General features: G+C 36.0%; 2 protein-coding genes across 2 annotated transcripts; one reads left to right on the top strand and one right to left on the bottom strand.

Annotated features, from left to right (window-relative positions):
- Positions 1-3,085: 3,085 nt before the first annotated feature.
- LOC119989440 (trans-cinnamate:CoA ligase, peroxisomal-like) lies at positions 3,086-5,158 on the top strand. Its single transcript, XM_038834963.1, has 2 exons — positions 3,086-3,346; positions 3,471-5,158. The coding sequence occupies exons 1-2, from the start codon at positions 3,149-3,151 to the stop codon at positions 4,980-4,982; spliced, it is 1,710 nt and encodes a 569-aa protein (XP_038690891.1). The 5' UTR covers positions 3,086-3,148; the 3' UTR covers positions 4,983-5,158.
- A 3,445-nt stretch (positions 5,159-8,603) lies between these two features.
- LOC119994994 (probable polyamine oxidase 4) lies at positions 8,604-14,964 on the bottom strand. The gene is made up of 10 exons (XM_038841347.1): positions 14,556-14,964; positions 14,302-14,384; positions 14,109-14,197; positions 13,312-13,425; positions 12,752-12,839; positions 12,549-12,634; positions 12,346-12,448; positions 9,917-10,014; positions 9,146-9,575; positions 8,604-9,045 (listed from the first exon to the last, which is right to left on the bottom strand). Exons 1-10 carry the CDS (start codon positions 14,608-14,610, stop codon positions 8,731-8,733), a joined length of 1,461 nt encoding a protein of 486 aa, XP_038697275.1. The 5' UTR covers positions 14,611-14,964; the 3' UTR covers positions 8,604-8,730.
- Between the last annotated feature and the right edge of the window lie 331 nt (positions 14,965-15,295).

The raw sequence follows: 15,295 nt of genomic DNA, 5'->3' as shown, positions 1-15,295 counted from the left end.
GCAACTTGCAACTGCCAGCATCGATCCTCCCCCTCTCTCTCTGTGTTTTTTTTTTTTTTAAATAAAAGATTACAACCACCATTTTTTTTCTTCCTGTTGAAACAGACCTTTGTTTTTTAATCCCCAGTTGATTAATATTTATACACACACTGATACATACACACATTCCAGAGTCTTGACTGACCGTTCAAAGTCTCGTGTTTTCCAGTTCCAACCGCGGCAAAGAAGGCCCCCCACATATATATTATTAAATTGAATTTACCTTTGTAAACATAATTCAAGACACATGGAGAGTACTTCAAAGAAATCTTCAGTAAATAAACTACTCAGTTAATATAACATCTCTACTAATAATTATTAAAGATTATAATATACATATATATATATATATCGAAAAGCCATGCAGTGACAAAAGAACTAGTAATTATGTAAAATAACAGTTCTTCAACAATATATAAGTCTTTTCAGAAATTCTTAGTCTCCATATTCTTGGAATTTATGTCAATATATCATAGTGGGGCACTGGAGTGGAGGGTGTCCTTCATTGGGTAAAATTTTGTACCGGTCATAAAAGGACAATTGCATGCATTATGTGTTGAATTAGTAGGTTTAGTGAACAAGGCTTTAATTATACTCGTGATATGTGTGCAGTGGAGGGGATGACTGATGAGCCACAATTCACGTGATTTTGACTTATATATATATTGAAAAGTAGCAGACATTCATGTTCATTTCCATGGACCATGACCTTCAAAATTCCTTCTAACTATCCATCATAACCTTTCATCACCACAAAATATTCTGATTTTTTCTTTCCTCACTTTTATGTTATCAATTACTTCTCACGAGTTTTGTTAGTTATACTTCTTTTTTTTTCCTGGGAAAATGTTTGTGTTAAAATATAATCAGAAAATTCCATATATATGTATATACGCTGTTAATGAATAATATTAAATGGGAATATCCCTTTTTCATTTTAACTCTCACGATTGATTAGTTCATATTTCTACGTTTTCACGTGAACATTAATGGCATTAATGGTTAATTAACTAACCTCTTTAGTTTGGAAAATAATCTAGATCGTGAGTTGGGTACTCACTTTCTCAAAATTAAAGAGGTTATGAGTTCTAGCAATGTAAGAAGTCCCACATCGGTAATAGATGTGAGAACATTCCCCAATAAAGGTTAAAGCCACCCCTTAACATCAATTAAACACTTTTCCTAGTTAAGTAAGTTGGGTCTTGACCCACTTACTAATTAGGGAGAAACAAAACCATGAGAGCCCGATGTATTCACGAGAATCGAACAACCCATTGAGGGCCCTATGACTTACAAATAAGAATAATTGGAAAGGACCTATGTTGTCTCCTATGGCTTAACTATTGACTAATGCAAGAACTGATGAAGGTCTATGGATTCTCAGTACTGATTTCGCTGGTGGAAATGATGGAAGGAGAATATTTGTCCACATTTGACAAGCATGGTTCAAAGAAGATATTTAGTCAATAAACCAACCCACATAGACAAAATCATAAACTGCACAATTCATAAGGATAAAAAAAAAAAAAAAAAAAAAACACCAGTATGCGAATCGGGTAAATCAAAATCATAAACTTTCTACCAGATGTTGCAGATTCAGGTCATAAATAGGAAAGGATCAAATCCATACAATCTCATCTCTCAAGAAGGATGAGGTGGTCTTTTGTACATACAACTCCATGTTCCGTTCCTCCCGGAATTATCAATTCCCAAGTCCAATGCCGGAAAGTTTAATTCTGGCTAAGAAAGGAATAAGCCGTTCCATTCTGAGATGGAATGCCAAATCAAACGCGGAAATTTGCTAGGAATGGAAATTGAAAGTTCCAGTTCCAGTTCCAATTGGAATGGTGCAATCAAACATAGCGTAATTGTTTTTAACAAACACTTAATTATGATCATTAATTATCATAATCATACAATTATATAAATTTAATTTAGTCTATATATATATATATGTATATATTTCTTTGATCATGTGGCACCAACCATCAACGTTAACTTGTTTGTTGACCAATTGGTCGAGAAACTTCATTCACAATCGGTCAAAATTTTGATACATCAAAAAAAAAAAAAATAAATAAATATATATATATATATGAATTCTCACATAAAGATTTGAAATAAAGGTTTATATATACACCGTTGATTTAATGTTAGGATTTTTTTATCAAAAAAAGGAGTTTAAAAGGACAAAGAAATATGGGTAGCAGTGATCCGTCAAGACTGGTAGAGAAACTGTCTGAACGGTCTGATGCAAAACAACAACAGAGTTACATCCGTTACATTAACTATATTTTTAATGGGACTACCACCTAGAGCAAAACTACTTTTAACTATATTGTCAAACCAACTTGTCTGATCAAAACACATGTTTTACAACAATTTTTTTACGTTAATTTTAACAACCACAAAAAGAAAAATGTTCACATAATGATCCACCTAATATGTTTTAGTTGAGTGTGAAACACTAATTTATTTTGACTTCAACAAGACTGACTTGATTTCCACCCAAACTGCAGTGGACCTCAACTAGTGCCCCTGCCCCTCCATATATTAAGAACAAAGTAGTTTCTTCGTAATTTCGTTACTTTCTAAATTCCAACCAAAATACACGGATCATTCATAATAGGTTTTAATTTACTAATTTATCCTTTTTTTTTATTACAATAAAGGTAAAATAAGTTTTGACTTATTCGGACCCCGTTTTTAATAGGAAATATTTTGGTAAAAATTTAATAAAATCTTTTCTCTTTAAATCTCTTTAAATCAATTTCCTCTCTCTTGAGCTAATTAAGCCCTCACCAACTCATTTTTTGTGTATTTTCTCAACATTTCTATGCAAAAGCTGCAGAAAAGTTGACATGTTCCGCCATCCTCTTCTACAGTTGTTTTTTTCCCCCTTCTTTTTAAAAAATCCATTTTCTTTCGCTTTGCTTTTTTATTTTTCTGGTCAAGAAAAAATGTGAAACCTGATGACACTATTATTACTTGCCAAAGGCACGAGGCCTCTTCATCCTATAAAGAGGGCCTTCCCCCTTCTCTCTCTGTCACACACACAACTATTGTCTACTATCCACCACCTGCCTCTCTGTCTCTGTTTCTCTCAGCAATGGATAATCTTCCAAAATGTGAAGCAAACTATACTCCTCTTACACCTATAACTTTCTTGAAGAGAGCTGCCTTCGCTTATGCCAACCGTGTGTCTGTTATCCATGAATCCACCTTCTTCACCTGGAGTCAGACCTACCAGCGATGCTGCCGTCTCGCTTCTTCTCTGGTTTCACTCAACATCGCCAAGAACAATGTTGTACGTGTATATATATGTATATATATGTATTGGTTGGTTCATGTATTTCTATGTTTGGTTTACAGTAAAATAAAATCCCGGAATTGGAAATGATTATTGTTTGTTTGTTTTTATGTTGATGTAGGTGTCGGTTCTAGCACCGAATATTCCTGCCATGTACGAGATGCATTTTGCGGTGCCGATGGCAGGAGCAGTTCTTAACACAATCAACACGAGGCTTGATGCGAAGAACGTGGCGACCATTCTTCGTCACTCCGAAGCGAAAATGCTCTTCGTCGATTACCAATTCGTACCGGTCGCGCGAGAAGCTCTCGGAATTTTGATGGCGGAGTCGGCGAGCACACCGGCGGTGGTTGCCATTGATGACATCAATTCCCCGACTGGACTAAGACTCGGCGTACACGAGTACGAACAACTCATCAACAATGGCGATCCTAATTTCGTTGCTCTAGAAATCGAAGACGAATGGGATCCGATCGCTCTGAACTACACCTCCGGAACGACGTCGGAGCCGAAAGGAGTGGTGTACAGTCACAGAGGAGCTTATTTGAGCACACTGAGTTTGATTTTGGGGTGGGAGATGGGGACCGAAGCTGTTTATTTGTGGTCCCTACCGATGTTCCATTGTAACGGCTGGACCTTCACTTGGGGCGTGGCCGCGCGTGGCGGCACAAACGTCTGTACACGCACCACAACCGCCTTTGACATGTACCGCAACATCGCGCTCCACAAGGTCACTCACATGTGTTGCGCACCAATCATCTTCAACATCCTACTCGACGCCAAACCGGAGGAACGCCGTGAAATAACCTCTCCGGTTCAAATCCTAACCGGCGGCGCTCCACCGCCTGCTTCTCTGCTGCATAAGATCGAACAGTTAGGCTTCCACGTTACACACGCTTACGGCCTGACTGAAGCAACGGGGCCTGCGCTTGTATGTGAATGGCAAGCGAAATGGAATCGGTTACCAATCGAAGATCAAGCCAAAATCAAAGCGAGACAAGGCCTCAGCGTGCTCACACTCTCCGATGTCGACGTAAAGGACGCGGACACAATGGTGAGTGTGCCTCGCGACGGGAAAACAATCGGAGAAATTGTGCTCAAAGGAAGTAGTATCATGAAAGGGTACTTGAAAGATGAAGAAGCGACAGCGAAAGCATTCAAGAACGGATGGTTTTTCACCGGCGATGTTGGGGTGATTCATCCGGACGGGTATCTAGAAATCAAGGACAGATCGAAGGATGTGATCATATCGGGCGGTGAGAACATAAGCAGTGTAGAATTGGAGAATGTGCTTTACAATCACCCGAGAGTGCTGGAGGCGGCGGTGGTGGCAATGCCGCACCCACTGTGGGGAGAGAGTCCCTGTGCTTTCATTGTTGTGAAGAAAAATCCCACATCGGGGAAAATCGATGATGTGACAGAAGGTGAGATTGCTGGTTATTGCCGCAAAAACTTGCCAGGTTACATGGTTCCGAAAAAGGTGGTATTCATGGCGGAATTACCCAAAACTTCTACAAATAAGATCCAGAAGTTCCAATTGAAAGCTCTGGCGACAACTTTCGTCGTCTCCGACGACAAGACATCAAGATTGCCTCGTCAACAACGACCCAATCTGCCATTGTCTCGTCTCTGAAACACTGCTCAATTCCAAATAAAACTTGTAATATTTCTTCTTCAAAAAAAAAATTAAAAATTACTGTCGTTTAAGAATAATGTGGAGTTTTTGGATTAATTCAGTTTGGCTATCATTATTGTCGACAAAGAAATGTGTTTTGTTTTGTTCATTAAATCAATGAAGTTTGGTTTAATACTGTACAATGTACATGATAGGAGGGTTTGTCTAAAACGACATCTGTGGCCAAAAGTTATATTTTATTAATTTCTATTAGTTAAAAAAAAATAGCAATAAATTGTTGAAAACATGTAATAGTGGCAAGTGTACAAGTTACAGTTCTTTTTTTCATTAGTGACGATCATATGTAGCATATGGTAACAGAACCGAACGAGGATATTTCTCTATCAAATAAACATCGTCAAAAGATGTCTGAGAGCATTCACAGTGATGCACCAAATATCCAGCACTTCAAAATCATTCTCTCTCTTCTCATCTATCCTACGTGGCACAATTTAATTGGATGAGTGAATTCCACAATATACATTATTTATCAACACTCCATACATTCCAACACTTCATACTCACTTTCTCTATTTTCTCTCTCTTCCTTTTTATCATCTCTCTCTTCTTTTTCATATCTCTCTCTTCTTTTCATATTCTCTTTCTTCCTTTTTATCATCTCTCTCTCCTTTTCATCACCTCTCTCTTCACTATTCATCACCTCTCTCTTCACTATTCATCAACTATATACATACTCCAACTCTCAAGTATCATTTTTCCACAACTAAATTTTCAAGTGTAATTTTTCACCCATTGTGTATATGTAGCACTATATTTATCAAAAAAGTAACATTTCAAGTATTTGAAATACACTCCATTATACCCATTATGAACATCTAGCACTTAACTTATCAAGAAAGTATCATCTCAAGTATTTCAAATTCTTCCCATTGTGGATGCTATGAGTTTAGCTGATCAAATATATTGATTTGATATATATATTTTTTGATTTGATATATATATTTTTTGAGATATTCTTTGATTCGATATTAATATAATATAATATATAATCTCCAGATGATCTGTCATGCGGTGTCAAATGTTGACCAGGAAGTACAGACGATCTAAATGTGCGGGCATCGCCTCTGTCTCTCTCTCACTCTCACTCTCTTTTGTTATCGCCGATGGATGTTGGAACAAGTTTGCTTGATAAGGTAATTTTTGTTTATTACAAGTAGTAAAACTGTTTCGGATACCCGAGCCCGCGGTCACTCCATTATATGACCAAATTTTTTTAAGAAAATTTTGAAAAATAATTGTGTTACCAACTATTTTATTATAGGCGAATTGAGCCCCTAAACTTTGTTTTTTTGGGGCCAAATATACTCCTCAACTTCAAACAATGATCCCCTTTTCTCCTTCCTATCAAGCTAATGTGGATATTAGCTACACCTACACGGAATGGGAGAGACTCCAATTACGATTCAAATTCTCCATGGAAAATATGTTAAATCATGAATTTTTTTTTTATAAATAAATGACATATTAGAATTTAGAAATTACAAATGAGTGTTTAAGATTTAATGTTTACGGCTTAATTTTTAATGTTTAGGGTTTTAAATTTTTTTTTTCCCCAAAATCCATTATGTTCTAATATTATGAACACTAAAATACTCAATAACATATTTTAATTCATGATTTAACATAATTTTAGGGAATAATTGGAGCCCCCATTCCACCGACGCTGCATATACAAGAATAAATATATATATATATATATATATATATATATCTATATCTATATATATATATATATCTATATATATATGTGTGTGTTTTACTGCATAAATCTCATACAACGACCCCACCGTGTCTTCGTAGTTTTGATTACACAAGACAATTGGCAAACATGCCTGCCCACCTCTCTAATTTGTAACCAATTATTTAATGAATCTTGGTATGTATATACATGTCACTTATTGTAATGAATGGTCATTTATATATATATATATTCTGCTATGTGAACCAATTTTGTGAACTTCAAATCCAATGGTTGTAATAAAACAAAATAAAAGTGGGGATCATAAATTTTTTATGGGACCCATCACATCTATGGTTGAAAAGTAGATTCACAAATTTAATTCACATTTTTTATTAACATAGGAGAATTATTCTATATATATACGCCAAGTTGACTATATATATATATAGTACGTAAAATAAACAAGCTGTTGGTTTTGAATGTCAGAAACTTGCGCCTGCAGCTATGTGCACGTGGCCATTTGACACTTTTTTATACTTGCGTGTGCACAAACTATTTTTTTTTTAATATGACATTAAAAGATGAATAGAACAAAATTAGGATCAGAGAAGTACATTTCAAACAACCACCACTTCAATCATAGCATAGTTGGTGAACCCTTTTCTGATAAAATCGTATGTATTCGAGAGGTACTGAATTCGACTTCCATTGCGAGCAATACTCTTGCAACCTTGCATTGGATCTAATAGTCCGAGTTTATATCCATATGAACTGTCCAAATGACAAATTTGGCTTATGTGATTGTTTTAGGTTTTAAAACAAAGGGTGTATAATTTGACACATTGGGGAGTGTATGAAGTCATGCATGTGGTTATTATATACAAAATTAAATACTGAAAGATGATGTTGGTGCCTTGTCTGTTGAAAGATACCATTAATATAATTTATCTTCTGTTTTTTGTACAAAAGTTATATGAAGTTTTGATTCATATAAAGTGTATTCTACCATCCCTAGCCACTCTGGACTTTATATTGAACACATGCATGCTATTGTTATCTGTTGTATTTGGTCATTTTTTGTCTGCTATAAAGAATGTATTGGTAATCCTTAATGGATGGAATTAATTAGATTAGGTGGGAAACTAGGCACTAATTTGGCCGGTGCAATTGCTTCTTTTTAGTCTTCTTTATTTGTGTTGCATAGAGAAAATGGTCAATCATCCCTAAATTTCTATGAAATTCCATGATTAACTAATTAATTAAACTGAACTTCTAATTCAAATAGCTTTCAAATTTTATTAATAAATAAGAAAAACAAGTCTTCTCCACTTTGTGTGCAATGAATATTGAATTTCCATGTAACTTCAGTTGGAGTACTTTCCACACTGCCTGTCACTAATCTAATAGTGAGAAGTCATTTCCACACACAAAGGGGGGTGATAATGCACTGGAAATATCTTGGAATTTGAGAGAAAACTCATGGAAAAGCAAAGTGTTGTTCATTGGAAATTAATCTTTTTAAGTCTTTAGTCTTTCTTTTTTTGAAAGCATCTTGGAAACTTTATAGGAAACTCATTCAGAATGTTGAGGTCCTTAAGGCTGAAAAAGTGAAGCAAGAAATCACTCCATAGCCTCTCTCCTCTCACGCATAGTCAGAAGTCGGGTCCATAAACAATTAATGGGATGTTGGCATGTAGCCCTATTAATTTTACAAAATCTTTCCCGTTATGGCTTCCAATATTATTTTTTTTGAATGGGATGGCTCCCATTATTGTCCTGGACAAGGACAATGACCTCCCATTATTGTCCTGCAGAGGAAGGTTGTGGGAGACTTGAACCACTCATCTCATTGTTGATTCTGAACAAACACAAGCTGATGATCACAAAAAAATACTGGGATAATAGGTAATTTTTGAGGTGCAAAAGTTCCAGTTGATTCATCAGCATAACGGATTAAAATTATTCAATCAGATATTAAGTCTTAATTCAGCAAACATGAAAAGTTTACATTCTTGAAATTTGGAGGGGACATGCAGCTTCAAGATTTTCAGTCCTGAAAGGGACTAGTGGAATCTCCTCCATATTGCCAAGTCTTCCTAAGATGTAAGACTGACAATTCTCCGCGGCCATAACTCCAGCTGAGTAAGCTCCATGCACAGAACCCTGGTGGTCCATGCTAATAGCTTCCCCTCCAAAGAAGATGTTATCCAAGGGCTCTCGAAGCCTATCGTACACATCCGCAGGCTTTCCAACCTTGTCATAGCAGTAACAACCGAGGGAGTTCAAATCAGTTCCCCAGCGTGAAACAAGATATTGAACCTGTGCCAAAGCAGTCAACCAAGCATTAATTTTGAGACAAATCTTATTGGTCCAACAATCTCTTATGTATTTGAAAGACTAGTTCCAAATGAGGAATTACCGGTTCTTTTGCATCAGGAAACATTTTCTTGAGTTGTAACATCACAAAGTTTGCAGCAGACTCATCTGAGAGCTTCTCAAGATCATAAGCAAACCTCCCAGCAGCCATATAGACAAGGACAGGATGGCCAGTAGCCTTATGAAGATTTAGAAAGTAACCACAAGCATAGGATGTGGGAGCAACTATGCCCAAGAGTTCCACATTTGGCCAAAAGACACTATCAAATCGCAATGCAATCTTATTTTCACTGCCGACACCAAGATCAGAAATTGCAGAAACTTTCCATTCTGGCAACTTCGGTTCAAAACGAATTAAATTAGCTTTAAGAACTCCAAGGGGTACGGTTACTATGGCAGCATCAGCAATTAACTTTCTACCATCATCAACTGAGACAATAACCTCGTTAAAAAAACTGGATATTTTCGTAACCCTGTTAATGAAGACAAAGATCAAGAAGCAATGTAAGGAAAATGTTTGTTCCAAAGCATTTCGTTGTTTCCAAATAGTATATTAGCAACACAGTTCAACAAAATAAACCTTCATATTCAAGATGAGAAACAAGATTGGAATCAGGTGCATCAAGAAGAATTTAAAGAAATAAATCCTAATTTAACTACTCAAAAGTTTGAACAATTTGGTTTTGAGTGTGACATAAAAACCATTTTATCAGCACACATTTAACTAGCTTTCTCATTTCTAGTGCTATCTCCTGGGGTTCATCCTTGTGTTTCTGGATATTCTCAAATTTCAAGAAGAAACTGGGAAGCATACCGATGATTTAAGCGTATATCAATATCTCTTGCAAGTGCCTTTATAACTGGGTCATAACCTTTAACCATAAGTCCATGACCTCCAGAAAGAACTTGCTCCTGCACATTAAGGAATATTGTCTGTCATGCAAGCAAATCATTTAAAGACATACTTGAGCTGATGCCACATTAACAGGTCACATCACATGCACTCTGGCCCACCAAAAAATATGAAAGAAATGAGCATGCATACATACTTCTGTTTGCTCGAAGCTCTCCAAGATTCTTAAAGGTAAAATCAAGCACTTGAAGATCAAAATAAAGTGCACCAATAATTTTTTTTTTAAAAAAAGCTAGAGTCCAGTGCATGGATAGTATGCTAGGTTAGACAAATTGAAGAAGAAATCCATTATAATGACCTTTTTTGTATACAAATTATAATGGACCTTAGAACGATTATTAAATGGTTTATCACATAGTGTCAATATTTTTTTTTGTATTTTGTGATCTCATAATGGACATCACAAGTTTTTATAAAAATAAAAAGTTCATTCTAAACAATTTTAAACACCTCTAAGAATATAACCATATTCGTGTTTTATAGCATGGGGCCTGGATGTCTGTATGCTACTTTTTAAAGGCATCACCACCTTGAATAGAGGGAAGCACTACCATGAATTGGAGGAAGGCAATCTGATGTTAAACTGATGACAAATGGGAGGCCCCCCCCCCCCCCCCCCCCCACAAAATACATGAGCCTTTTAATGGGCACTTTACGCTCATTAGACCAGCAGAAGGTCTCTGACAAGTGTATTCATGATTTGGATTAAATAGCACAGTACTAAATTGTATGCACCTTCATTTTTTTGGTTATTCCATCCCAATTTAATAGGCACAATGACTTCAAACCTGTCCTTGCCAATATCATATTTTTTAAACCTACGTAGCACGGACACGGACACAACACGACACAGACACACGGACACGTGATTTTTCAAAAAAGTAAGATACGGACACGTTGAATAATTTTTTATATTATATATATATATATATATATTTCATTTCAATCAATATAGTTCAAAACAGGGGTTTAATATATATAGATGCTAGAATAGACACACAAACTCTGCACACAAATTGAAAATAGGCAGAACTGTGCAGGTTTTTTCTGGTTTAATCCAAACAGATACTAGTATGCTATAATACAAACATAAACTCTCCATTCAAATCGAAAATAGGTGCAGGTGTTCACTACTTCACTGTAAATCAGATCGTAAACCTAGCAAGTGCAGGTGTATCAAATCAAAAACCTAACAACTGCAGGTGTTCACTGCAAATCAAATCAAAGACCCTAACCTTTGATGGTCTTCGATATCTGTAGTGTAGAACAACAGCCTTTGTCGTAGATTTCTGTCTCTATTTGGTCGTCAATCTCTGTCAACAGTCGTGGTCGTATAGTTTTCTTCGATTATCTTCTTCGGCAGTCATTGAAATAGGGTAGTCGTCGATAAAATAGGGTAAGGGTAGAAGACGATAGAAGATAGGTTGTCGTTTTATGTTATAAGACTCATTAAAGTATTTAAAAAATCAAATATCTTATAACAAATTAAAAAATCCTTTAGTAAATTAAAAATAAAAGACGAAAACGTGTCCTCAACGTGTCCAATATTCAAAAAAAAAATTAAAAAATCGGATACTCAATTTCACGTGTCCCAGACGTATTTTAAGCGTGTCGGGATGTGTCCGTGTCCCACACGACACTCTGACCAAAACAGAGTGTCCGTGCTACATAGTTTTAAACAATGGAGCTTCGCTAGTTCCCCAAGCACCTTCAGACAAACATCTCAAAGTCGTAAAGTTACAAACTGCCTGATATAGCAGGAGAAACTACCTCCTAAACAGTCTTTTTTCTTTTCTTTTCACACACATGGAAAATTCCCCCATCTACAGTTTGATCCTAAAACCTTCTGTCAAAGCCGGATACTTGTAGATGGTGATCTGGATCAAATTCCAATATTTAACAGTGTCAGGTGAAGTAATCCCCTGGTGCAAACCAAATAAAATTTATTAAGAATGATACTGGAAGCAGGAGGAAACTACCTCCTAAACCGTCTTTTTTCTTTTCTTTTCTTTTCACACACATGGAAAATTCCCTTCCTAAAGGTTCTACCTGTCTACTGTTTGATCCTAAAAACTTCTGTCAAAGCAGGATACTAGAAGATGGTGATCTGGATCAAATTTTAATATTTAACAGTGCCAAGTAACGTGATCCATCATGCAAACCAAATAAAATTTATTAGGAATGACACTGCACAGAAAAAAAAAACATATATAGCCAGTCACACACACAAGAAAATTTTTACTAAGCATCAATGTCATCTTTCCTAGGCAATTACCAGCACCACTCCTATGTTGGCAGCTAAATTAAGAACCAGCCGATATATTCATTACCTGATCCCAGTTTTTCAGTGATATCATGTCAGCATCCACAGCAAACCAAGCTTCCATTCTACAAATATACCATTGTAGCACTTCGTTGGCAAGTCCTTCTTGTCTGCAGAGAATAATAAAATGTCAACGCTTCTAAAAGATTCCAATTTCAAAGATAATTCTATAGGTCATATATATCAAAACTAATTCCATTTTGTAAATACCTCAGTTCGGGATGGCTATCTAACACAATTGAAATTGCTTGCAGAACGGACATGTCATTGGCATATTCATCCCGTACTTTCTCTGTCTAAAGAAGCCAACATACACAAGTAATTCGGCAAACTACCACAAAGCAGATTCACCACTGAAAAAAAAAAAAGAAGTCTTGAACAGTTGAACCTAGAATTTAGGTAGAAAGTGATACCTCCTTGAGAATTTTCTTAAATGTCTCACCGACTTCAATAACAACTTGTTGGGGAATTTGGCGCCCATCAATGTCGTAGAGTGTATAGCTGAAAAGATGAAATCTAGATCCTTAGGAAAAAATTACAAAACATAGTTGCAAATGAAATTAGAGTTCATTTTGTCCACTAACTTTGACCAAGTAAATCCTAAGCAATAGAAATTAATTTTTCAGCTGCCTTGAATGATTTTCAAAATGTTAAACTGAATTCATCAATCTACTATTTCAAACAACTAGATTAACTAAGGTAGTATTTGCAAGTATTATCCTAACCCAACCATTCTTTAGACTCAGGACTTAAGTGGAAGATGATAATTCAAGGAGATCATTCTTGTTAAGACGTTAATATACATAGTAACAAAAAGAAATTGAAATACCAATTACATTATGAAGTATAAACATCAGTTTTAATATTACAAGGAGCTTGTTGAAGGCTAAAAAGGACCTCGTTGAAGGCTGCAAATATATGACATCCAAAGTGCAAATAGAAAGACGCAATTTAACAGCCAAAAATTAGTCACCTTTCTAAATCATGGTCATACAACACAGAGTTGTCACCACTGGTACGGTACAGTGGGAGCCCCAAACTTCGTATTAGTGGAGCTAAAGGATTCTCATTGCAAACCCCATGTAGCCTGTAAAATATCCAAGACAGAATTAACAAGCGCCTTAATGCTCATTTAATTGGATTCTAAACTAAGGCAAGCATAGAGCAGCAAACTACATATGTATATATGTTTCACACAAGCTCCCATGAGGGAATATAGAACGCAAACTCAACATTAATGTCCAAAAAATGACAACCAGGAAACCTTATGCCTGTAAGCATGTTCATGACTGAGTTATGACTATCAGCACAAAACATGATGCATAGTTAAATGCCGTCAGCAATATCTTAAAAAAATAATCAATATTTTTTCTTTTTGTCAAAAAAAATCCACTTAACACATAATTGCTTTAGAGCTTGTTTAGTGCAACATAAAAAAGTCTTCCCACAATGCCAAAGTGAAACATATAAACTGTGTGGGTAATGAAAAGCAAGCCATGAAACAACCGGGTGCATCAATAGAAGAAGATGCGTTGCTGTACTGTGCATACTTCAGGATGAATTTGTATTGGCAATCGGCAAACAAAAGATAAAGAGAGATTATTCTGTTTTTATTCTAAAACATAACATTCGGCTTATTCTGTTTCGATTCTTAAATATGACAAGTTTGGATTTCCATCCTTGTTATAATACTGATTGACTAACTCCGGAATATAATTATATATATATATATACTCAGAAAGGCAAGAGAGATAAGGAAAATCAACTTTCCATGATGCTCCCATATCCACGGGACAGCCAAATGAGTAGTCAGTATGGATTCGGCCACCAAGTCTGTCCCTTGATTCCAGCAATATTACCTAAAAAAGTCACAATGTATGATAAAAAAATCTAACATGTAGGCAAAACCATCAACAACAAATAAAATAGGAGTGAACTTTTTTTATAAGGAAATATGATTTACCTTAAAAGAAGCATCATAAAGGATCCGAGCAGCGGCAAGCCCGGAAATACCACCGCCAATCACAATCACAGTAGGTAGTAATCCTGCCCAATTGCGAAAATGCAGAAATCAACATTCAGTTTTTCTGTTGCCAGAATTCAAATTCAAACAAAAGCATTGATATAGAACAGCTTAATCGGACCCATAATTGCAGACACATAAACAGCAGCCACAAAAACGAGTATCGGAATATTTGAAGAAGGGAATACACTAACCATTGAAAAAGCCATTGTTGGAGAACGAATCGTCATCGGGGTCCATGTCAAGCATACTTTGATCAACGAAAGGTGGAATTTTACTTGTGAAATGCGAAGATTCGGAGAACGGTCGATCGGTAGATTCAATTAGAAATTAAAGGGTGTATAGGAATTAAGAAATTGGAGATTAACTGGAGAGAATGATAAAGGATTAAGATCAAGATGCCTGAAATCAGGCGGCTCAGATTGGACGAGCAACACAGCTTGTCAGGGCAGCTCATAATCTCAGCTTCGATTCCTTTAATAATAATCCACCGACTTTTGGACAACAATTATCAACCTACGATGATCAAAGCGATTCGCTCCGCCTTGCATAGATCGATTGCAGTTCCCTCTGTTTCTTTCTTCCGTGCTCGCCTTGGTTACTGCTTCGTCGTCTATATATTAAACTCAGGGGCGTTTTCGGTATATGAATCCAGGGGTGGTTTAGGTATTTTACATATAATGGTTGTTGGCCCTTCCCGAGTTGGTCGTTAACCACTGACCCAGATCAGATATTTTTCTTTTGGGGATTTAAATTTTTAATTATTGTAATTCATAACCTAGATTTTAATTATTGTACTAAGTTACCTGATAAATAGGTAATTAAGACACGTAGACAGTCGTGCCACGGTACCACCATAAAGATGGAATTCAATCAAGAAGATTAAAAAAACTGAAAAACGAAAATACAAAAATACCCATCAACGAATATTTTC

Source organism: Tripterygium wilfordii, chromosome 3 (assembly GCF_013401445.1).
Source record: "Tripterygium wilfordii isolate XIE 37 chromosome 3, ASM1340144v1, whole genome shotgun sequence".
Classification (NCBI taxonomy): domain Eukaryota; kingdom Viridiplantae; phylum Streptophyta; class Magnoliopsida; order Celastrales; family Celastraceae; genus Tripterygium; species Tripterygium wilfordii.
The sequence above is the reverse complement of the archived record's forward strand: the minus strand, read 5'-3'. Positions and strand labels throughout refer to the sequence as shown.